The following is a 22163-nucleotide window of genomic DNA, read 5'->3' as shown; positions in this document are numbered from 1 at the left end:
TGTCTCCAGACGTTGTTAGACAAACAATAAGAAACAGCATGTAAATATAGAAAATATTTATTCAATAAAAAAAGCTTACACCAGTACAAAAATGCTACATAATATTACTGGGCGGAGAGACAGATGAATGTATACATAATATTAAAAGATAAGGCATCTTGCATATACAAAAGGGTAAAAAAAAAGCACCTTCAGTTATTAAATATATAGCAATGAATGATAAATACTTGCAATATAGCATGAATTGCATAATTATTACAAGTAGATATTACCTGCCCGACTGGTGAACATGTTGCATGCATAATTAAGATTTATACTGCCGAACGTAGAAGCAATGTTTACAGTTGTGATAAACAAGAAATCATACCAGTTAATATTAGCAGTCAATTAAACTGTAACTGTCATTAAACCTCTCTCCGTGTGTTCTCACAATTTCTAAAACAAGCATCAAAATTCTTGCACTTAATTACAGACTGAATTGTGCACAAATAGACCAAAACGAATATTTGGCACGGTTCCTTAAATGTCATATAAATGTGCAAAAATGACCAGCTAATGTCTGTTCACGGTTTTCATTTCGAAATCTTTGAGACGAAACAAGTGCAATGTGTGGACGTATTGTGCAACAGAAGAAAAAGATCAAAAAATATACGTATGAACGTACATGAAAGGACAATAATATAAAACAATGCGCAGATTAATGTTTTAATTGCATGCTACACATGCCGTTACTGAAACATGAACTTAGTGCTAAAGAAAATCTGGAATACGAAACCAAATCTGATTTTAAGGCAGACTTCAGTATAGACATGTTGTAGAAAAGAATAAGTTAAGAATTTTTGAATTAAAAGCCCTTAATTGGATTTTAAAAAGCCCTGAAAGATGAATGTTTTTCAACAGTTTGAATCAGTGGAAGTGACAGACACCTCATGGCTTTGGAAAGAAATGCCATTAATGGTTGATGCCAGAGAATATGTATGCGTGACGTTACATCCATTCCAGCCCAGTGATTTTTACTGCTATTCAGTGCAAATGGACACAGCTCGTTCATGACATTATGGCTGAGCTTGTAGTCTGACATATTTGGAAAAGAGGATGTCAGAAGTTACTCTTACAAAAACCTGTTCAGTTGTTCAGTAACACCTTTCTCCATTCGCCCTCTTCCCCCGTTCGCTTGTTTTTTGGAATGTTTCCTCCTCTTCCTGTCCACCCGGTGACAGTAAATGCGTTACCGTAGCTCTTCCTGCTGTCATAGCCAGGCTTTGTCCATGCTGGAGTAACAGTGGTCTGCATCAGTGTGCGTAATGCTCAGTCCGTCAGAGTCCACGCAGTCGAACACGATGCTCTCCACATCAATCTCCACGTCCTCTGCAAGGTAACCACAGATTCAGTCCACGAGCAGGAAATATGGGGGCACTGACTCACAGAAATTTCTCACAACATGGCAGATGCGTGAAAAACAGAAGAAATAAATGAATATTCAATGAGTTCCACTATTAATCATTACAACAGAGGTGTAAAACAACTCGTTTTGTTCACTCTTGATGTGATCTCTCTTTAAATCATCAATTTAGACAGAACTTTGTAAGAGGCTAACAAAATATTATCATATATTCGACATAAAACAGTAAAATGCAGACAAATCATTAGATCAGAATTAGGATGCTTTGAAGCTGCAATCACACTTAGCAATAAAGCACTGGACGACACTGTGGAAGCACGAGCTGAGAGCCTTCTCGTGACGGGGGGACCTACCTCTGTCGGAGTCGGACCTCTCGGACGACATGGTGGAGCCCTGGCTGTCGTTCCTCATCCTCTCCGAGCCTCTCTGCAGCTGCTCCAGCCGAACCCGCAGCTCCCTCTGCTCCCAGCGCAGGCGGCCCTTCAGCTGCTCTGCACGCTCGTCCTGCTCCTGCAGCTTCTGAAAGCAGAGAGCACACAGACAGAGAAAGGCTAAGCCACGACAAAGACAGGACGAGCATTTGGAGACCACAGAGCGGGCAGACAACATGCAAGTTCATTTAACTTCAGCAGCACTTCCACCAGCCTGATGCCAGTGTGCGGAGGATACCTTTATATGGAGCTGGGCTCGTCTCAGCAGGTTGAGGGTGGTGTTCCTCATGGAGTCAGATGACAGAGGGACTTGCTTCTTGAGCTGCTCCAGGCAGTGCCTCAGCTGAGCTCGTCTGCAAAGCACAAGCAACATGCAAATGCAAGTGAAAACAGGGCCTTTATTTGTTGCTCGCTTTCCCCTACACCATAAAAAAAATGCATTTAGCTACGATAGACTCTGCTAAAACATCCATTACCTGTTTTTCTCCAGCTCGTTGTGAACTGACCTGCGGTGACAGAGAGAAACAGTCCGTTCAGCGCTCAAATGCATTCGTGACAACAGCTGCAGCTTAACAATGACACCTTGTGAGGCATTCAAGTTCAACAGGGCGCTTTATCAAAGCTGAAAGTATACAGCCACACCCTCTTGTCAGTTATGTTATGTAATGTAATGTGTTCACCTATTGCCACCAGCAGACATCTTCTTGCTCTTCTGTTTGCTTCTCTTGTCCGAGTGATCCGGACTGAGAGGCAGGACTGAAGCATATCCATGTTCTGCCTCTGTGCAGGAAAAACACATCACAGCTGGGTTAGAAAACAGTCTGGAGCTCAACGGCATGCAAAGCTAAAGGCAGACTTTTTCCATTGTTCATATCAATGAACCCATGCGCTGCAAATTAACATCGATGACCACCTATTGCTTGCAAAGCTGCGAAATGAGGAGAAAATCGCTCTACTGCTGTCATCGGCACCATCAGCTGGACGCTCTGTTTTTGGTTTTGGCGCCATCTCACACCAACTATTCACTGTTATGAAACAATCACTGCAGCCTCTCAGACATAAACAGCCAAATACAATGCCCGCAGTGTGTACACAATGAATTAAACTCATCACGTCGCCTTTCTCTGCCTCACTTTCATTGCCCGTGCTGAGCGCCCAGCCCCGGTTCATTTTCAAACTGGACTAGATTGGCGCCTTTGAGTACAATGATGCGACCGATATGTAGGTCACTGAGTCAAATGGGAAAGCTGGCCCAAAATCACCTTTTAGCAACAATATCGATGGTTTCTCGAACGATCGCAATGTATTATGCCTCAGTGTTGCGTTTTGCATGCATAATTGCTGTCGCTCCATTGTGCATTTTGTTGTTTTAACAATGACAAACTTCCTCCGCGACGGGCTGACACTTGTCTGTAAAACACTTACCTCGCTCTCTTCTCTCCAGAAACTCAGCAGCCCGAAGAAGCACCTGGATGTTGCAAACGTTTCCTTCCATGATGATTTTTGTTAAAATGAAACAACCGTGGGTAAACAACCTACAGCAGTGCAGACGTCAGTAGCCTGAAGTAGCTGAAGCTGTCTGTGCTACGTCCCCACTCCGCGCAAGTCGACACACTGACGCTGCCTTCAGGTGTTCCACGTAAGCTCGGACATTCGTAAACTGCCAGAAGTACGGTCTGGCGGGCACCACGTTTGTCAAATATGATAAGAAAAAGGAAAGAATTGGCCGCTGTTGGTTTATTTTCTATAAAAAAGGAGTAATCAAATGGATGACAAGTAATAAAAAAAGTGTGACCATTCCCTTTAAAGTTCAGACAGTTCGGGGACATGTGCCAGTAGCTTACTGTTTGTGTAAAACTATATAATAATGATAAAGTGAAAAAACAAAACAAAACTGTTTTTTAACAAACATAATGCCATAAACACTATTACCGCAAACATAATGCCAATGAAAGATCCACTTTATCTCTCATACTATAATGGGTCCGTAGATGGGTCATTATGGCGGAATATTTCCGAAACCATTTTAAGGCATCGACCGTGGACGGAAAACGTCATTAACAAGCCCCCCTCCTCTCCCCTCTCACAGCACCCTTATTTTTCGAACATTTATCATATTAGTTTACAGCGACGTTGATATGATCACAGTTTGCCCTCGATTGCATGAAAAACTAAAACTACATTACAGTTTTTTCACGAAACGTATTGTTACATGTTTTACTGTTACACTTATCTTTTTCTCCCTATCTCCACCTACCAATGTCTGAAAAAACATCCATTTGTACCTCAACTCCAGGCCACTCCAACTATTGTCTTACTATCTTTTTTGACATAGACTGTATATACTGTATACAGTTTCAGTAGACTGCATATATAAAGCTTGATTCGACCATATTAGAGATATACACGTATATAGCGAACATATAGCAATATACTTAATAAATAACAATCCTTTGAATTACTAGAATAAGGAAGAAATCTCGTGTATAAGAAAGTGGGAGGAGAGGGTTGCCCTTACTAAATATGGCGCTGTCTGGCTTCATTGTCTGTATCAGGTTTCACTTGTATTCTACGTAAGGGAGTGAAGCCTCTTTGCCAGCAGTATCTTTAACCTATGAACTCCTGAGTGTGCCAGTCCTCCGCCATATTGACTGTTGTCTTGACTGGAGGAGATAGAGAACATTTTGAGGTCCGAGAAGAAACGAAAGTGTGCTCTTAAAATTATCGAAACTGGTGCAAACTTGGCCAAAGCGTATTATAAACACCGTTGTCATGGCAAGGAAGAAAAGCAAGCAACAAGGGGTCGCCCAGAAAGAGCTTGTGTCTGGACAGCAGAACGTACCGAAGAGCCCAGTCTCTCCCGGCGATGCAGCTGGCGGTGGCGGCGGAGATGCTGGGCTGGATAGGCTGGCCACTACCAGGGCGAACCAGGTAGGTTAGCTAGCAGCAAGCCAATCGCTGTTTTTAAAATAGGCTAGCTAGCCTCTGAGCTAGCACCTCCCTGGCAATCCAAGCATCCTCCATTGTGCTTTTATTTTTTGTAGCCAGATCCTGCAGAGGTGAAGTTATATGCATCCGCTTGGTGGTTGAAAGCTATTTTAATCTTTATGTTGTAGTAGTGGATGTAGAGCTCTCACGTCGTTTGATGTGTAATTAAATAAATTATACGCTCAACTTAGCGAGTAGAACAGGCGGCTTTGAGGCAGGGTGGCTAGCATTGCAGCCCATCTCCTCCGCCGGACAGGTGACATTGTGCCTCAGACAGGTCGTCCCATTTCCAGCGTTTACAACTCTTCATCCGCCCCGCTAACCTTAGCTAGAATGCTAGCCGGGCTGCCATCTCCAGCTAGCGTGCTGCAAACGTGCTTACTGCCTACACTTGAACCCATCCACAGGAACCACTTAGCCAGCAGTGGCTAACCAGCTACTAGCTAATTAGCTAGTTAGCTTAAAGAGATAACGGGTTTATAATTAGGGTAGCTAAATCTTAGAGATGGTTTGAGTTCGTTATTTGAGTCTACCTATGCTATTTCTCTTCATCATCGTACCACACTCTCTTATCGGGGTGTGACAGGAGCTAGCGTTTGTGGTAAAAAGTTTCAGTGCATGTATGTATCAGGCAGTGGTGCGTAGCTAAATCGGAGTTAGTAACGTTGTCTAAGTTGAAGGTAACCGCGGCACGGCTGGACCACTGTCGCCTCTGCAGCCAGCTAACCTTACATCTGACCTCTGAGCTTCACTACATGCACGACTGCTGCTCGCATTGACTTACTACACTTTCTACCACACGTGCAAGATGCCCGTTCAGACACGTCTCATAACTAGAACTATAAAAATACATGAAGAATCATTTCTGTTGCCGAATTGTCTTGTGCTTCAGTAACAGTGAATTACCTGTTTAGTTCTAAAACATAATATTTATTGCTATATCAAATGGATTATGCCATACTCAGAAGCACCTATCTCTCTATCTAAACCAGTCTTTGTGGCACATCAAAGTGAAATGAATATCATCTCACTGCCCTGCAACAAACACACCTTCGTGAATGTTGTATTGTACAATTTTGGTGAGATTATTTTACAAAGGTGTTCCAACTTATTAATGGGGGGGGGGGGGGGTGCATCACATTTGTGCTAGACTGCATTCATTTAAGCTAGTTGTACCTAGCTGGCAACCTAGATTATGCACACACATATGATTATTAGTACTTAAATCATCTGTTTGATTGATCTGACCTGGCCTTTTTCTAGTGTTTTTCTTTTTCTTTAACAAAATTGTACCATTGATCACAGTTTGACCGGTAATCGCAGGCCTGTACTTGACCTCTTTATCCTCTCTTTTTCTACCTAGCCTATGCACACCTGCTGTCTCCTGTGCCACCGTGAATTTAAGGACTGGGGAGCGAGCTCCATAAACGGACTCCCTGGGGGCCATGGGACCAAGCTGGCTGATGCCGTGCCTGCGCTCTCCCAGGCCTTATTGCGGGAGGCGCCAGGTCGTAAGCTTGCTGATGCCGTGCCCTCGCTGTCTCAGTCCCTGCTGGGAGAGGTGCCTCTGTGGATCTGTCAGAGCTGCTGCAAGAGTGTGGAAGAGGAGGAGAGACGGAGCACCCAGGAACAGCCAACGCCGGTAAATAAAAGAGGACTGATTTAGGTCATATGTCTTGATCCTTTTCACAACTTCTTTTTACTGCTTTTTAGTTCAACTGTGTTCATTTCATTTCACTGAGGTAATCTCTAGTCATCACACAAGGCGTTGCATTTGCATGAGCTTACTCATTACATAAATCTGTCTAAATGTCACCCTGGATTTAATAAGTTTGAATGTGTAGTCTACTTTTTGTCTCTTCAGAAGGAACTTATTTTGTATTTGTGTCTCTGTGGCATGTGTGAGGCAGCAGCAATTACCTTTTCTTACTTTACACTGAAATTTTGAAGATTTATTGTATCATCATACTGTGAAAATGGTGTTCAGACAAGATGTTGTGTTGATATTTGTCTAAAACTTGCAAATGTTAAAAAAGCAACAGAGAGTGGCTGCTGAACAGTCCACTGCAGAGTTGTGGTGGGTTTGTTTGTTTTGTTTGTTTAAGATTGATTAATACATTTTAAGGTGTTTTTGCTTGTCTTGTCACACATACTTTAATGTGTTACAACTGAGATTGGGTGTTACGTGGTGCCACTGGTGCCAAAAGCCTATGTAGACAGCCCTGTGATTAACCAAGTGGGTTTTGTTGTTTTGTTTTTTAATTCAGGTACCATTGTCACACTCTTCCTCCTGTAAGTCCCAGAGCTGTGGGAACGGTTACCCGGAGCAAAGTACTGTGGATTGGGACCCTAGTTCCTTCCTGTCAGCCCACAAACTGTCAGGTCTCTGGAACTCTGCCCACACCAATGGAGGGGAACACTGCAACCACAACACTTCTTCACACTCACAACAAGGTCTGTCATCACAGAGCAAAAGACAGCTGCAGAAAAAATTTGATGACAGTGAAAGCAATCACTAAAATCATCACAAACCTAAATTTCAGGTTGTGTTGCAAGTTTCAGTTTTGTGTGACAAATTAGGGTTAGAATCACAGCTAGACTTGTTAGCTTAGTTACTTAGCAATAAAGGTGTGATGCATTTTTAGCCACTTTGTTCTGGTGTTAGTCTACTACCTTTCAGAAGAACAAAGAGGTGTCTTGTAGAAACTTACAATGCGCTACTTTCTGAGTTTCCTTAGAGCTCAGCATTATGAAAAGTGGAATAATGTTTTAAGATTGTTGTCAAAACGACAAAGTGCACTCAGATGGTGCAGATACATTTAAAAATAACACAATTTCCAATGAAGATGATTGACTGAATCAGAGAATATGGCTTTGGTCACCTTTTTTTAAAATATCAAGAAAAGCATGTGAATTGTTACAAAAATAGAGGTACTCGGGAGTGCGCATGAGGTCAGATCCTTTGAATATTTCCAAGTTCTTTAAGTAGAAATCAATCCACAGGCTGTTAGAGACAACTGAGAAAGCCAGTGAACATCTTTTTTAATTTACTTTACAATCTGTTAACACGTTGGCAATACAAAGAGATTAATACATGGAAATTGTTTCACATTATTACATATTACATATTTACGATGTACAACTAACATGCAAGATCACATTACACATTTGAAGTTTCCATGTACTTTAAAGAGGATATAACATATCACTGTCTGTTACAAGTTTTATCACAAAGGATGCTCAAAAGATTCGCTCAGATTTGCACATATTTGAGCAAGGATACAACATACTGTCACGGTGACATTCAGTGAAGCAGCTGTACCCATAGCATTCAGTTAATAATTGAAAACGGAATCAAATGCCTGACTTTGATGATGGATAGAAACGGATGTTGCATCCATTGTTCAGTTGCATGAAGAATTCTTTTGTAATCAGATCATAGAACAGTAAATTAAAATCTAATCGTGATGTATCTCAGCCCAGTGTTTTTCAACACATAGTGAGACATTACAGGTAACAGATAAAAAGAGCTTCAGTTAAAGTCTCAATTATTTATTACTTTGTCCCTTGACTGCTCAGTGGTTTAATAGAACTGTGCTACAGAGTAAGAGTAGTTCTACCTGGCAATGACCTTTTCTAGCCATAACAGAGATAACAGAGAAATGTATCGTAAGAGGAGAATTGAATGTGGAAGAGAGGCATGTTTGTTCTAATAGCTGTTTATAAAATGGGAAGCGCAGCGTTTGAGACTGCTATGATCTTTGTTTTGTCTGTTTTCTTCCTGGTTCTAAGCTCCCAACAAACCACTTTGTAGATATTACCTGCTGCGTAACTGTGCTACTATTTCTAGTTTAGCAAATGCTCGAATGGACCATATTGCAAAATGGCATTTAAAGTAGGGTAAGTGAAAGTAGTGCTCAGTGAGTGCAATTGTGCCCTTGCTGCATTGGCAGAGTTGCATTCATAATGGTATATTTGAATAGGTAATTTAGAGAGTTTGTGTCTTAAGTTAGATTGGAACTGCTTTATATACTCCATTACATATCATAGCAAATATTTAAGTGGGCAGTTACAGTGACTTGTATCAACTTCTACTGGATAATTGCCATTAAGAGATCAAGTCTTTTTTTTACCACAGAAATGAGCGTGTTAAATAATTCAAATGTTGTAGGTCTACTTTTTCATTTTATTTTAGATGCCAAAGAGGGATTTAATCCTTCAGAGCTGAAACATCTTGCAATGCTGGTTTCTTTCTCAATGCAGTGAGACATTGGACAGTTAAACATGCCAGAACGTGCCTCCAAATAGCAGAGAATTATTTTTACAAAACAAACTACAGTCCAGATAGTGAGTGTTGAATTACCAAAATCTCAGCACCTGGAAATTGTTGAGCAAACAGCATTGACCAAAGTGCCAGAGACATTATGGTGTTTTTGTCACATGGACAGTAAAAATGTTTCTGTTCTCCTAGATCTGTTCCTCGAGCAAGCTTTAGTGTTGGCAGAGTTAGTGGAAAGCATGACTCTGACAGTTGTCATATTGTCTTAACTGTGTCAACAATTCCCTTTAAACTTCAACATTTTCCGCTCTCCAGGTGTACCAGCTGGGTCAGCCTGTCATGAGAAAAGAGGACTTCATGAAGCGCCTGGGAAATCTGCTAAAACGTCGGGCGCCAAAGTCTGCCCCTACAGTCACCCGTCGTCCCAAAATTCCAGTGGATCATCTGCTGGGAACCCTCTGTCTACCTCAGCAGACCTTTGTAAGACCACTCCCAAGCACTTCAAGACCATGTGCCGTCGACCAACGCCACCAGGTAGTATTTCCTTTCACTCTTACGGTTCAGTAGCATTTTATACAATCTAATGTAAACTTAGTTAATCTACAGGAAAGTAGACTAATATCAGACGATAGTGGTAATTACGTTAATGACAATTTTTTATTCATGTTTTTCGCTGTCCAGGTGAAGCCTTCCACCCCAGTGACCACCATCAACACACAGACTTGTCGGTACCCCCCAACAGTCCCACTGGCCTGTCTTCCCAGCATTCCTCACTCCTTCCCCCAAAGCCGAACTCTGGGCAGCACGGCCATGTAACCTCCTCGTCTGGCACTGGTGTGGCAGCCCACACTCCCTTCTCCCCAATGGTACCAAACCTCCACGGCCCTACAACCAAACTCAATTCTCCCAGTCCAGAGAGCCCAACGTCTGTCCATAAGCCCAGCCCGTGCAAAAACTCCCACATTCCTGCGGTGAACACGCAACACAGCAAACTGGGCACGTCTATCATGGGCTGTAACCACCCCTGTAATGGACACAGTGCAGGAACGGTGGGCTCTTCAAATGTAGGCCATCTGACTGCTGGGGCCTGCAGGTTAGCATCACCATCTCACCGTTGTTTTTGTTGAATAATGGGAATTAAGAAATCACTTTTTTAGCCGCGTTGATTTAAAATGCAACCGCCTTCTGATGGTTAATGTCATTTTTTTTTTATTCTTTCATTTATTTATTTATGTTTGTAGGGACCAGGCATGTAAGGGGCACAAAATGACTAATGGGACATTGTGTCACCCTTCGTCTGAGCTGGAGGAGGGGGAGGATGAAGACAGCAGCTCTGAGAGGAGCTCCTGTGCCTCGTCTTCCACCAACCAGAAGGACGGGAAGTACTGCGACTGCTGCTACTGCGAGTTCTTTGGACACAATGCGGTACTTTGAAATATTTTGTTGCTATCTTCTTTTTAAATAGTCGTTTAGAGATCCCTTTACCGTCACATACTTGCTGAACATTTCTGAAAAGTTGACACCATGAAAAGATATTGTAATATATTTATGGTCACAGCCTCCAGCTGCACCAACAAGCCGTAACTACGCGGAGATTCGCGAGAAGCTCCGCTCACGTCTGACCCGCCGTAAAGAGGAGCTGCCTCAGCGTCAAGACTCAGAACTGACAGTGGCCGGTGCCATTGACAACCGGGACGTAGACGAGCTGCTAGACTTCATAAACAGTTCTGAGCCCAAACCCGTCAACAGTGCCAAGGCTGCCAAAAGGGCGCGACACAAACAAAAGAAGAAGGTATGGTAACTTAAAAAAGAATGTGTTTGATTGTTCCCCTTTTATTTATTTCTTTTGTTTTAATTTGCTTATGCTTCATGTGTCGGGCTGGGTATTGTTTTCAAAATGTTTTTTGATTTGTCACTTAGTAATATGAACATATATAACACAAGCGCCTCTACAAGAACATTGCTGAAATCGACTAAAATTGGCAAACTTTTCCTTTAAAGTTACAGTCGTTGCAATTTCAACATATTGGATTTGCATTAGAATCAACTGTGACATGACGTTTGGGGAGTGAACAGTAAGGTGAGGCTGATGAAATTACAAACTAATGCTGGATTACATGGATGCATCATTTCCTGTGAGTCCCTCATGAATGGAATGGCAGACTCCGCCACTAATGAAAACTGCTTTATAAAGAGGTAATTGCATAATGTAAATTATTGAACCTGCAGACCACAATTATTAAAACTGGGTTTGATGTCATGAAAATCTGAACAGCTATCACTTAAAACCAGCATCTGCCTACACTGTTCCCAATGATCACGCACATGCTGTTTTTCCAAAACGTCAGTACATTTGTGATATTTTCGTAGTCAACAGTCACATTATAATGTGGCTGTTATTACAGACAAAGCCACTGATGATGACAACACCTTTTTTTTACTGTTTTGAAAACAACTGAAAATACATTGTTCCACATTGTTCAGAGAGTTTGAAAACATTCAACAGGTCATAACGAATTGCAGTTTAAATAACATTTACAGATCAAGCTAGATATGATCGCATCGTTTGAACCTGTCAATGTACGTACAGTTTCTGCCTGTGTTTCATTTGAAGATGTCAGTATTGCTTCGCAGAGCTGCTGTTTTGAGGAATACTGCTGCCCTCCCTCGTAGATCTTCATTTTAAGCATGCTCCCCTGGTCCTCAGTAGGGTCAAGGTCAGGGTATGATGAGCAACCAAGCAGTCAGTGGTGTTTTTCGCATCATGGGATGGTGTGTGGTCCTGCATGAAAAATAATTTTGTTATGGAAGGCATGATTAAAAAAAATCTTAATTTTATACTGTGGCAGGAAATGGTCAGTAGGGAACAGAGGTCATTTTGACACCCTCAGGGCCAAACCATCACTCCGCCACTCCATGCTGACGATCGCAGTCTTGTTGGAATAGCGGGGCCATTAGCTAACCATGCAGAACTCCATCTATCTGGACCATCCAGTGTAGCATTGCTTTCATCTGTGAACTGTCACTTGCATAATAATTTGGAGCACAGTGTAATTGAAGATTGCTTAAACAAGATTACAAATCCGACCAGACATTGGATGACAAACTGCAGCACTTTTGATACTTGTTGCTATAGATACACATTGGTCAATATTCAGAAAATATCAATGTTCAGCACACAGCCTGATTGTTATCTCAAATGTTACATTTTATGTGTGTACCTGTTCACTCTCTCAAGCCTGTATATTACTGTTTCAGGAAAAAGCTCAACAGGGCAATATGGGTGCTGCAGGCAGTGACCCCCACTCCAATCCATCAGAGCCTGTCGATGAGCCCCTCCCTGATGGCTCAGAAGCCAGTCGGTTGCTTGACTGGCCTCAGCTGGAACTCGAGCGCGTCAACAGTTTCCTCACTAGTCGACTCGAAGAGATTAAGAACACCATCAAAGACTCAATCCGGGCCTCATTTAGCATGTATGACCTCAATCTGGACGTCAATGACTTCCCAAAGAAGGCAGCCACGTTGGAGGGAAACCATTTACTGTCCCATCTCAATGGTTCCTCTGACCTGCAGCAGATAGACCTTGACCTGGCCCCTCTTTCACTGGGAACCTTTAAGAGCCACCTGGACCTGGTTAATGGATGGGAGGACACAACCACTGTGTCTTCCCCTAATAACATCACCACAGCATCAGGGGTCCCTGCTGGGTCCAAGGACATCCAGCGGTTGCACACTACCCCCAGTCTCTCAAAGCTCATCAGGGTTCGGTCCCCAGAAAGATGCACTTCCACTGGATCTGACGGTTTGCCACAGGTGCCAGCCCAAGCTACAGCTAAATCGAAGGAGGACATCCCCGATCCCAAGAACACAACGGCTGGGAACGGTGGTGCAAAGTCAAAGAAGAATAAAAAGCAGCAGCAGAGACAGGAGCAAGCTGTGTCAGAGCAAAATTCCATCAAACCAACCAAAGCTGCCTGCGGGAATGAAATGCAGAAAACCAGTGAGTCTAAAGAAATGGCTTCTAATGGCTCAAAAGCTGGGAACAAACAGCCCCAGCACTGTGTGGAAAACCAGAGAAATGGGCCTAAGAAACCCGAGGAGGGCAGATCGTCCAAACATACAGCAAATGGAGCAAATGGTGCCCTCTCGAACACACAAAGGGGCAAAAGTGACACAGAAACACGAGGTCGGTCTGAGCAGGAATCGGAAAGCAAAGCTCACCCCAACATTTCAGCAAATGGGCAGCAACAGCAGCAATCCAAGGGAAAAAATAAGAAGAACAAGAACAAGGGGGAAAAATCCAGCAGTGCTATTGGTACAATAAACTATCTTTAACTCTGTATGCAACATTTGAATAGTTTCTTCGTTTATGTTTTCAGCTAATGTGTGAATCTTCATTGTTATTCCCTAGATGATGTATTTCTCCCTAAAGATGTGGATCCAACAGAAATGGATGAGATTGATCGGGAAGTGGAATACTTCAAAAGGTAGGCTCAAAGTAGTCTGTCAGGATAAACTAAACTGTTGTATTGATTGATATAAATATTGAATAATTATATTGATTAACCACAGCACTAAACCTGAGCCTTATCCGCCTTCTCTTCTTCATCCCTCTTTGTTTTCTCCAGGTTTTGCCTTGATTCTGCAAAACAAACTCGCCAGAAGGTAGCAGTGAATTGGTCCAACTTCAGCCTCAAAAAGGTTCCTTCCAATGCAGCTCAATAACTTGGATGAGTGCCAGAAAAAAAGAAACTCCACACCACAAACTCTTTCAGTAGAGCCCTCTTTGGCCTGAGGCCTTCTCTCATTCCCTGTTTTCTTCTCTTCCTTACTAAGCCAAGGGACCTTGTTCAAAATCATACTCCATTCAGAAGACTGAAACGTAACGTGTGGCTGACAAGCCAGGGATCATTCTCAAGGCCAACTCTACCCTTTGCTATTATTGCAATGTTCACTAAATAACAGATGCAAAAATGGAAAAAAGTCTGTTGAATCCACTGCATCCATGTGCTTACGTATGTAGTATGTAAACAATTACCTTACATGAAATAAATGTTTTTATCACAAATCTGAGACATTTTAACGTTGTTAAACTTATGAATTCCCATCAGTTGAATTTGGTGCTCATCACCCTTTTACATTTTAGCATTGCTAGTTTCCTGCCCACGACACCAGTCTCAGTAGACACCAGACACCATTTGTCTTAAACTGTACGAGTGTCAAAAAGGACAGCAAGGTGACGTTTTGACCTGATATTATGGAGAAACATTTGAACCCGCCACCTCTGCTGGGAGCAACCGTGGCAACAAATTGATTTTACTCAAGCAGACTGCAGCTCATCTGCTGATTATGACACTTGGAACACTTCAGTTTGTGATCATCAAATAATTTAGCAATCAGTGACAGAAAACTGAAATGACAAACACTTGATGACATACCTGCTCCACTGCTATCTTTTTGTATGAGATCATATATCACTATCAATTACAGTGTATAACACTCGGCTCACGGACTGCATTTGAAAAGAAAAAAAATTCTAAATCGATTAAGTACCCAAGCAAATACTTTCCCGTGCATGATGTGTAGAGCAGAAAACAAAATACTGTCCCCAGTCCTGTATTGGGCAAAGTTACATGTGTCTGTTGCTTCAATGTCAACCTTCCCTTGGTGTTAATCTTGAGCGATTATCTCTTTTATAGTGATATCCAATATACACTCTGCCATCTAGTAGAGAGTCCTTGACCATGGTTTTCTCACTCCTCAACTGTTATTTTAACTCCTATATCCCAGCAGTGACAGGTACACCAGTGTGCAATGTTCATTTTAACGTTGGAACCATCACACATTGTTTGACGCAGTTAATTTCAATGCGTGTACATACTGAGTGATTATTTTGGGCCCTTTTGAGCCTTTGTCATGCGTGTCTGGGGGTTGTGTGTGTGAGATATATTTTCAACCATACTACTCTTTTTTTTTCCCTGTACTGTGATACCTTGGTGTGGCACCTTGTACCTCTGAATCTTAAGTCCAAGTCTTGATAATCTTTTGATGAGAAATATCAGTGATACCTTTGAGACAAGGGCCTTGAGAGTTACACCAGTAACCTTGTTTTAGTTGATGGCTTTCATTGAGATGGATAATTTCTTTCTTGAATATGTGCTGAGATTTTGTTTTCATATAACATCTCTGATGCTTTCCAGGTTATATTCAATTAGAGAAGATTATCTTAATGTTTCGAATGTAGATTTATACTATATCAATAACAGCCAAGTGTATGTTGGCTTGTTTCTTTTTTTTAAAATTCACTTTTGATACTGTGAAAAATCTTTCGTTCAGAAAGATTAAAAACAATACAGTTTTGACAAAAAATAAAGTGTGGTGTTTGCTTTCTACGTTTATCTTTTTTGTTTGGTTGCCATGAAATATTTTTGCACGACCCCTGTTTCCCCGACACCACACTGAGCCGCCTTGTAATTTTGAGCGCAGCGTCTGATAAGATTTGACCCCTCTAGCGTTCCGTACAGCATCAAAGCTTCCTACGTTGTGTAAACATGCGGAGTAGCTATATTTATTGAACTGTGTGCCGGGTATTTGGTCAATAATTCTTTGGCTGCTGTACATAGAGAACGTCACCGAATTCATAAATAAAATGGAGACCGAAAATCGGCCTAAAAAGGTAAGTTAAGACTACACTGTCGTACGCGATATGAAGAGGTTACACGAGGTAACGTTAGCTAAAGCTAGCTAGCTAGCCAAGCATTAGCGTACATCTGACATATATTTTTCTATCCATAACGCCGTTAAAAATATTGGAACACGCTGCTGAATAACTTAAGTGTTTGAATACTAAACCGTTTTCAAATAGATTTTATATAAGTGTGTGAATTGTGTTTAGTAAAGCTACACGATCAATTAGCAGTGCCGCAACGTCCACAGTTAATACGTAATTGTAACGTTCATAGTAACACAGAAGTCGGTTCAGGATATCCATACCTGCATTTGTACCAGAGTTAAGTAAACAGGAGTGTACCTCTATGAGTTTTCAGGTCATAAATAACATCCTTAAGTTGAAAGCAGGGCTGCTGAACACGCTACGATTACGATTGTCTTTCATTTGCGTCCTTGTCTGCTATCAGCGTGGAGCTCATGTTTCAGGTCATTCGTGCATAGAGATCCAACAGAGCTCCGTAACGCTTCACATTTTTATTCACCCTTCAAAGCTACTGTAGCTATTTTGAAGTTTTTCCAGCGGTTAACTAACGCTCAGTTATAAGCAGTCAATGGAAGGAAGCCAATAGCCATTAGCCCTCTTGCATAAGTGTATTTAATCTGAATACATGACGTTAACAGTTGATATCAGCTATGAAGTTTGTTTATTCAAACATCTAATATATCTGTGTCAAAATATCATTTACATACCTGCAAATATGTATCCATGTCGCACATACAGATTAGTCATGTCCAATAAATACCACTGAAATGTAGGGATGGGACAAAACATCAGTGCAGGAATTTATTGTATAATCCATATGTTATCGATACACTGGGGCCAAATATCGATATTTTACTGAAAATGCAGGTGGTTGGAATGGATTCCCTGCCAATTTGACTCCTCAGAGGTGGACATGGACACATTGCAGTCTGTGTGTGTGTGTGTGTTAAAGAGGCATTAAGCAAAGACTCGTTGCACTTGTGTTTGGACCTGGTGTGTTTGTGTTTGAAAGCTATTCTGGTTGAATGTGGGGCTCAATACTCTCTGTAAGGGGAAATACAAGGTAATACTACTCAAGAGGTAACACTATGGATAATGGCAATGTGTTTGTACAGAGATCCCATGGGGAGGATGAACAGTCTGGCTCAGAAGGGTCGGAGGATGATGACTATGTTCCTTATGTTCCAGTCAAAATAAGAAAACAACAAATGGTAAGTTATAGCGCTCTGTCCTGTTTTGACACTTTGGAAATAAGATGTTCATTGTTGGAGCTACAGCCTAAGAAAGCTGATCAGGGATGTTGGCCAGACGTGACTGTTCCCGCATTGAATGGTTCTTTGTCAATGTCAGCATAAAATTCAGTTTTAGTCCATTTTTCAGCCAAGGCAACCTGCAGACTTTGTTTTCAGCACAAAGCAATCCCAGGCCTCATGTTACCTTTCGTAAAAACGGTCCCAATAAGTTTCCACACAATGAGCTCTCTAGAACTTAAATTTTGGAATAAAATAATATTCAGTATCAGGAGAATGAAAGTGTGATCTGTACATCCCTAATTAGGGGTCAGTCCAGTACAAATGTATTTTGATTTTCTAAATGTGTAACAACAAAACATCCAGCTGCCACATTTTCAAACTGAAAACATTTCCTTAACGTGTATCCCTCACAGCTACAAAAGATGTTGCGTCTGCGAGGAAAAGCAGTGGATGAGGAGCAGAAGGACAGTGGGGAGGAGCAGAGGGATGAGGACGAGGGTCTTGGTCCACGCTCCAATGTCAGTCTCCTCGACCAGCATCAGCATCTCAAGGAAAAAGCAGAAGGTATCAGTTCAAACACGACCCACCCTGGACTGTGATTAAATTCTTTTCACACTACAGCTTTTTTAACATACTGTTATCATACTGCTCATTAACCATAAACCAAAATGGTTCTGTGATATCCCACCAACTTTATTCTTTCTATCTACAGCCCGTAAGGAGTCCGCCAAGGAGAAGCAGCTGAAAGAGGAAGAGAAGATTCTTGAGAGTGTTGCAGAGGGCAGAGGTAAATGATTATGCTGCCAGGTTCCTTCAAATATCAGATTTACTTTACTGAAGTTATATATGTTAAAACAGATGTTAAACTAATTTTCTCTCCTCTGTCAGCTTTGATGTCTGTGAAGGAAATGGCCAAAGGCATCATATATGATGATCCCATAAAAACAAGGTAAGTTCTTGATCAGTGATTTCTACAAAGACACGTTGTTTACTTTTATTTTAACCTGGGTGGTCTTTATAGCTGGAAGGCACCACGCTACATCCTGAATATGCCAGACACCCGACATGAGCGCGTCAGGAAGAAGTTTCACATCCTGGTCGATGGAGACGGCATCCCTCCTCCAATCAAAAGCTTCAGGGAGATGAAGTTTCCACCAGGTTACAACACACCCTCTCACACACGTGAAAAACAGATTGTCTGTCTGTACAAACTGTCTTAACTGGTCCAATGTGATTGATAACTGGCAACAAATTTGTTTATTGTTTCTGCAGCAATTCTAAAAGGTTTGAAAAAGAAGGGCATTGTGCATCCCACACCAATTCAAATTCAAGGAATCCCTACAGTGTAAGTACAGTAAATGGACGTATACTATACCAACAGACTGTAAAATATGTAGCGTATGTTAAGTGCATGTAAGCTGTGATGAACTGACGGTGTTTGTCTGTAGTCTGTCAGGTCGAGACATGATTGGCATAGCCTTCACCGGCTCTGGAAAGACTTTGGTCTTCACTCTGCCCATCATCATGTTTTCCCTGGAGCAGGAGAAAAGGCTGCCATTCTTTAAGAGAGAGGGACCATATGGACTTATCATCTGTCCCTCAGTAAGACATACAAGATTAACCTATTATATTGATGGCACAGCTTTGAATACTGTAGAAAGGTTGCTTTGTGGCTACAAAAAATACAGTGCTGAGATGCTAGTAGCTATTTAAATTGGCTCTTACTGCAAATCCCTCCAAACTCTGAATCAGTTTTAAACTGTGTGTGACGGTGAAAGGCACAAATAATTATACAGCATTTCTTGCTGTTTGCACTTTAGACAGATGGCCTTTACTGCAAGCAACCTCACTTTTTCTGCAAGTAAGCTCATCTGATTTTAATACCTCTCCCTTCACTCCAGCGAGAGTTGGCGAGGCAGACTCACGGAATCATTGAGTACTACTGCAAGCTGCTGGAGGAGGAGGGAGCTCCTCAGCTACGCTCTGCCCTATGCATTGGAGGAATGTCTGTCAAGGAGCAGATGGAGGTAGTTAAACAGTAAGTAAGAGTGAAGGCTTATGTGAAAAACAATCTGTTTTTGTCTCTCATCCAGAAATTCAGTTTGAACTAACGTCAAAAAAATGCATGATTCAGCTACTTGAAATCATTCAGAGAGGGGCAAAATCGGCAAATGTTTTAGACATAATGCATAGTGCAAAACATTTAACAGCACCGCCTCAGGACCTATGTGTTAATAATAATGTTTTGAAAATGCGTTTTTCAGTTCTCTTCCCATCTGAATCTGTATCTCCTCTTCATTATAGTGGTGTCCACATGATGGTCGCCACCCCTGGCAGACTGATGGATTTGCTGCAGAAGAAGATGGTCAGTCTGGACATCTGCCGCTACTTGGCTCTGGATGAGGCTGATAGGATGATCGACATGGGCTTTGAGGAAGACATCAGAACCATCTTCTCATATTTCAAGGTGAGGTCCTCCTCTGCAGCCGTCATCACCAAATGACAGCAACATGTAGTCATTGCAGTAGATTCTTCTGTCCATTTTTCTATGTCCTGGTCATTAAAGCCCTCGCCACACAATGAGTTTTACAAAGCCAGCCCGGCAAGCCTTAACTGGACAATATTTGTCTCAGACATCATTTCAAATAGGCTGCACACTAGATGATACACTCAAGCATGAACAGAAAGTGCTTCTGTATCTGGTTGGACAGGTTCACCCCTCACCGGGCTGTCATTGGATTCTTCCTTTGAATTTTCCTTTGACACACTGAAAAGCTACGGTGGTATTTTAGGAAACTTTTCTGCTTGATTTGTCCTTAAAATCTGCTGCTCAGTACATTTAGAGCAAAACTAGGCCATGCCTTTACAGAATAATGCTTCATTATACAGTATATCTGTAACACTACTTGAAGTCGTTTTTCACAAAGCCAGCAGATTTCGTCATCATCTAAGCGCTCCGCAGAGGCAGTGGTTAGTCCATCTTCCAGCTGCCGCGCTCAATCAGCTGAGACTGGATTTTTTTTCACACTGAAGTCATGTCAAGAAAACTGAGCGTGGGAAATGTAGTGCAGTAGTGTTATGTGGGCATGAAAAGTCCTGGAATGTGTCATTTGTATTTCTAGGGACAAAGACAGACCCTGCTCTTCAGTGCTACAATGCCCAAGAAGATCCAGAACTTTGCCAAGAGTGCGCTGGTCAAACCCATCACTATCAACGTGGGCAGGGCCGGAGCTGCCAGCTTGGATGTCATCCAGGTATGTTCATTATTCACTGAAAGTAAGATTTTCTCTCTTAGTCTGGGAAATTCAGTGCACTCAATTTACAAGTATGTGAAGGAAGTAATAAATACCTTGTGTGTGTGTGCAGGAAGTGGAATACGTCAAAGAGGAAGCCAAGATGGTGTACCTGCTTGAGTGTCTCCAGAAAACACCACCTCCTGTTAGTACTTCTTCATGTTATGACAATAATGATACCAAGAAAACACAACTCAGACATGTCAAATGTTACAAAATATTGTGTGCTCATATCAACAGGTGCTGATTTTCGCTGAGAAGAAGGCTGACGTGGACGCCATCCATGAGTATCTGTTGCTGAAAGGAGTCGAGGCGGTGGCCATCCATGGAGGAAAAGGTATGAAGAACTCTACTGCATCATCAAAACTCACAGCAGTCAGTGCACAGGGGTAACGCCTGCAGAGGGTTGCTGTGTTTGGAGCCATGTCCAGCCCAGCATCAAGTTCAGCTCAGAGCACCTATCGTATGAACACGGCCTCGCTCCTCAGCTTTCTTGTAGTTGCTCAACATCACCAGCAGAGGCCACCCTGCTTACACATTGTGCTGTTTCTGCCTCACACTTTGCTCAACATTTCCAAGGTATAGACGCTTCTCTCATGAAGTCTTGCAAAAGGTTGTTTCTGTAATATTTGTTGATTGTTTTTCAGATCAAGAGGAGAGAACAAAAGCCATAGAGGCATTTAAAGAAGGAAAGAAAGATGTCTTAGTTGCCACAGATGTTGCCTCCAAGGGTCTGGATTTCCCAGCTATACAGCATGTAGTGAATTATGACATGCCAGAGGAGATAGAGAACTATGGTAAGAAGAGAAAGAGAGAGATATATATATAAAATAAACACACATTACATAATCATCAGTTCTCATCATCAGATGGGTTGTTGACACTGTCTTGTTTCAGTCCATAGAATTGGGAGAACAGGACGATCAGGCAAAACTGGTATTGCCACTACATTCATCAATAAAGGCTGTGGTAAGGAAAAATACCAATCTGATTAAGTTCTGTATAGGAGTCGTGATTTTCTGAATATTTGCGATGTGTTTTCGTGCATTTAGTTGAAAGCAGGTGTTGAATGACAGTCAGTTAACAGTAAGCGTATGTGTTTCCCTGTAGATGAGTCAGTACTGATGGATCTTAAAGCCCTGCTGGTTGAAGCCAAGCAGAAGGTTCCTCCAGTCCTCCAGGTGCTCCAGACAGGAGACGAGACCATGTTGGACATCGGAGGTGAGTCTTTCACGCCATCTTTTTTTCTCAGCTTCTTCGTTACTTACTCTATAATAACTTAGTGCTTTTCCTTTTTAAATGTTTGTGAACCCTTTCTAACATCCCTGATTCTTGTGTTTTCGCAGGAGAGAGGGGCTGTACATTTTGTGGTGGTCTGGGTCATCGTATTACAGACTGTCCGAAGTTGGAGGCCATGCAGACCAAGCAGGTCACCAACATTGGGCGGAAAGACTACCTGGCTCATAGTTCAATGGACTTCTGAGGGAATGGACTTTTTACCCTTTTTTGCCCAAAATGTGTCACGTCTGTGTGTATAGACTTTGTAACATACGCTTTTTATACTCTGATTGTAAATAAAACTGATCTATTTGTTGCCATCCTTGAAGCTCTTCTTGGCAGAGTGAAAAAATGTGCTGCTGGTTTTGTATGGTGAGGAAGTTGCTAAAACAAGCAGAAAAATGCAAAGGGAAGTTTGACTAAAGAAAAAAAAAATAACAGCAACACACAATGTGTGTCTTTTCTATTTCAACACTGAAGTTGCAAGTAATTTTAGCTCTGTGAGACGCACACACAAGTTGACTGCA

At 41.9% G+C, this 22163-nt stretch overlaps 3 protein-coding genes across 4 annotated transcripts; 2 read left to right on the top strand and 1 right to left on the bottom strand.

The window, feature by feature from the left end:
• Positions 1 to 42: 42 nt before the first annotated feature.
• mxd3 (MAX dimerization protein 3) lies at positions 43 to 3414 on the bottom strand. The gene is made up of 6 exons (XM_076739178.1): positions 3259 to 3414; positions 2514 to 2613; positions 2310 to 2339; positions 2072 to 2186; positions 1756 to 1921; positions 43 to 1368 (listed from the first exon to the last, which is right to left on the bottom strand). The coding sequence occupies exons 1-6, from the start codon at positions 3326 to 3328 to the stop codon at positions 1250 to 1252; spliced, it is 600 nt and encodes a 199-aa protein (XP_076595293.1). The 5' UTR covers positions 3329 to 3414; the 3' UTR covers positions 43 to 1249.
• A 1060-nt stretch (positions 3415 to 4474) lies between these two features.
• fam193b (family with sequence similarity 193 member B) lies at positions 4475 to 15488 on the top strand. The gene is made up of 10 exons (XM_076739009.1): positions 4475 to 4764; positions 6185 to 6463; positions 7089 to 7275; positions 9416 to 9634; positions 9782 to 10193; positions 10342 to 10525; positions 10659 to 10892; positions 12359 to 13415; positions 13512 to 13587; positions 13729 to 15488. Exons 1-10 carry the CDS (start codon positions 4606 to 4608, stop codon positions 13823 to 13825), a joined length of 2904 nt encoding a protein of 967 aa, XP_076595124.1. The 5' UTR covers positions 4475 to 4605; the 3' UTR covers positions 13826 to 15488.
• A 106-nt stretch (positions 15489 to 15594) lies between these two features.
• On the top strand, positions 15595 to 21953 carry ddx41 (DEAD (Asp-Glu-Ala-Asp) box polypeptide 41). 2 transcript variants are annotated; one of them, XM_076739011.1, is made up of 17 exons: positions 15595 to 15776; positions 16928 to 17023; positions 17479 to 17629; positions 17778 to 17852; positions 17954 to 18014; positions 18087 to 18223; positions 18338 to 18410; positions 18514 to 18667; positions 18967 to 19103; positions 19370 to 19532; positions 20188 to 20319; positions 20432 to 20503; positions 20599 to 20695; positions 21006 to 21155; positions 21256 to 21327; positions 21469 to 21579; positions 21705 to 21953. In XM_076739011.1, the coding sequence occupies exons 1-17, from the start codon at positions 15750 to 15752 to the stop codon at positions 21839 to 21841; spliced, it is 1845 nt and encodes a 614-aa protein (XP_076595126.1). In that variant the 5' UTR covers positions 15595 to 15749; the 3' UTR covers positions 21842 to 21953. The 2 variants fall into 2 exon arrangements, with proteins under 2 accessions (XP_076595126.1, XP_076595127.1); XM_076739012.1 differs by lacking the exons at positions 21006 to 21155; positions 21256 to 21327; positions 21469 to 21579; positions 21705 to 21953 and adding an exon at positions 20780 to 20999 and having other exon boundaries at positions 20599 to 20747.
• The last annotated feature ends 210 nt before the right edge of the window (positions 21954 to 22163 follow it).

Source organism: Chaetodon auriga, chromosome 9, assembly GCF_051107435.1.
Source record: "Chaetodon auriga isolate fChaAug3 chromosome 9, fChaAug3.hap1, whole genome shotgun sequence".
NCBI classification, from domain to species: Eukaryota; Metazoa; Chordata; class Actinopteri; order Chaetodontiformes; family Chaetodontidae; genus Chaetodon; species Chaetodon auriga.
This window is presented reverse-complemented; position numbering and strand designations above follow the sequence as displayed.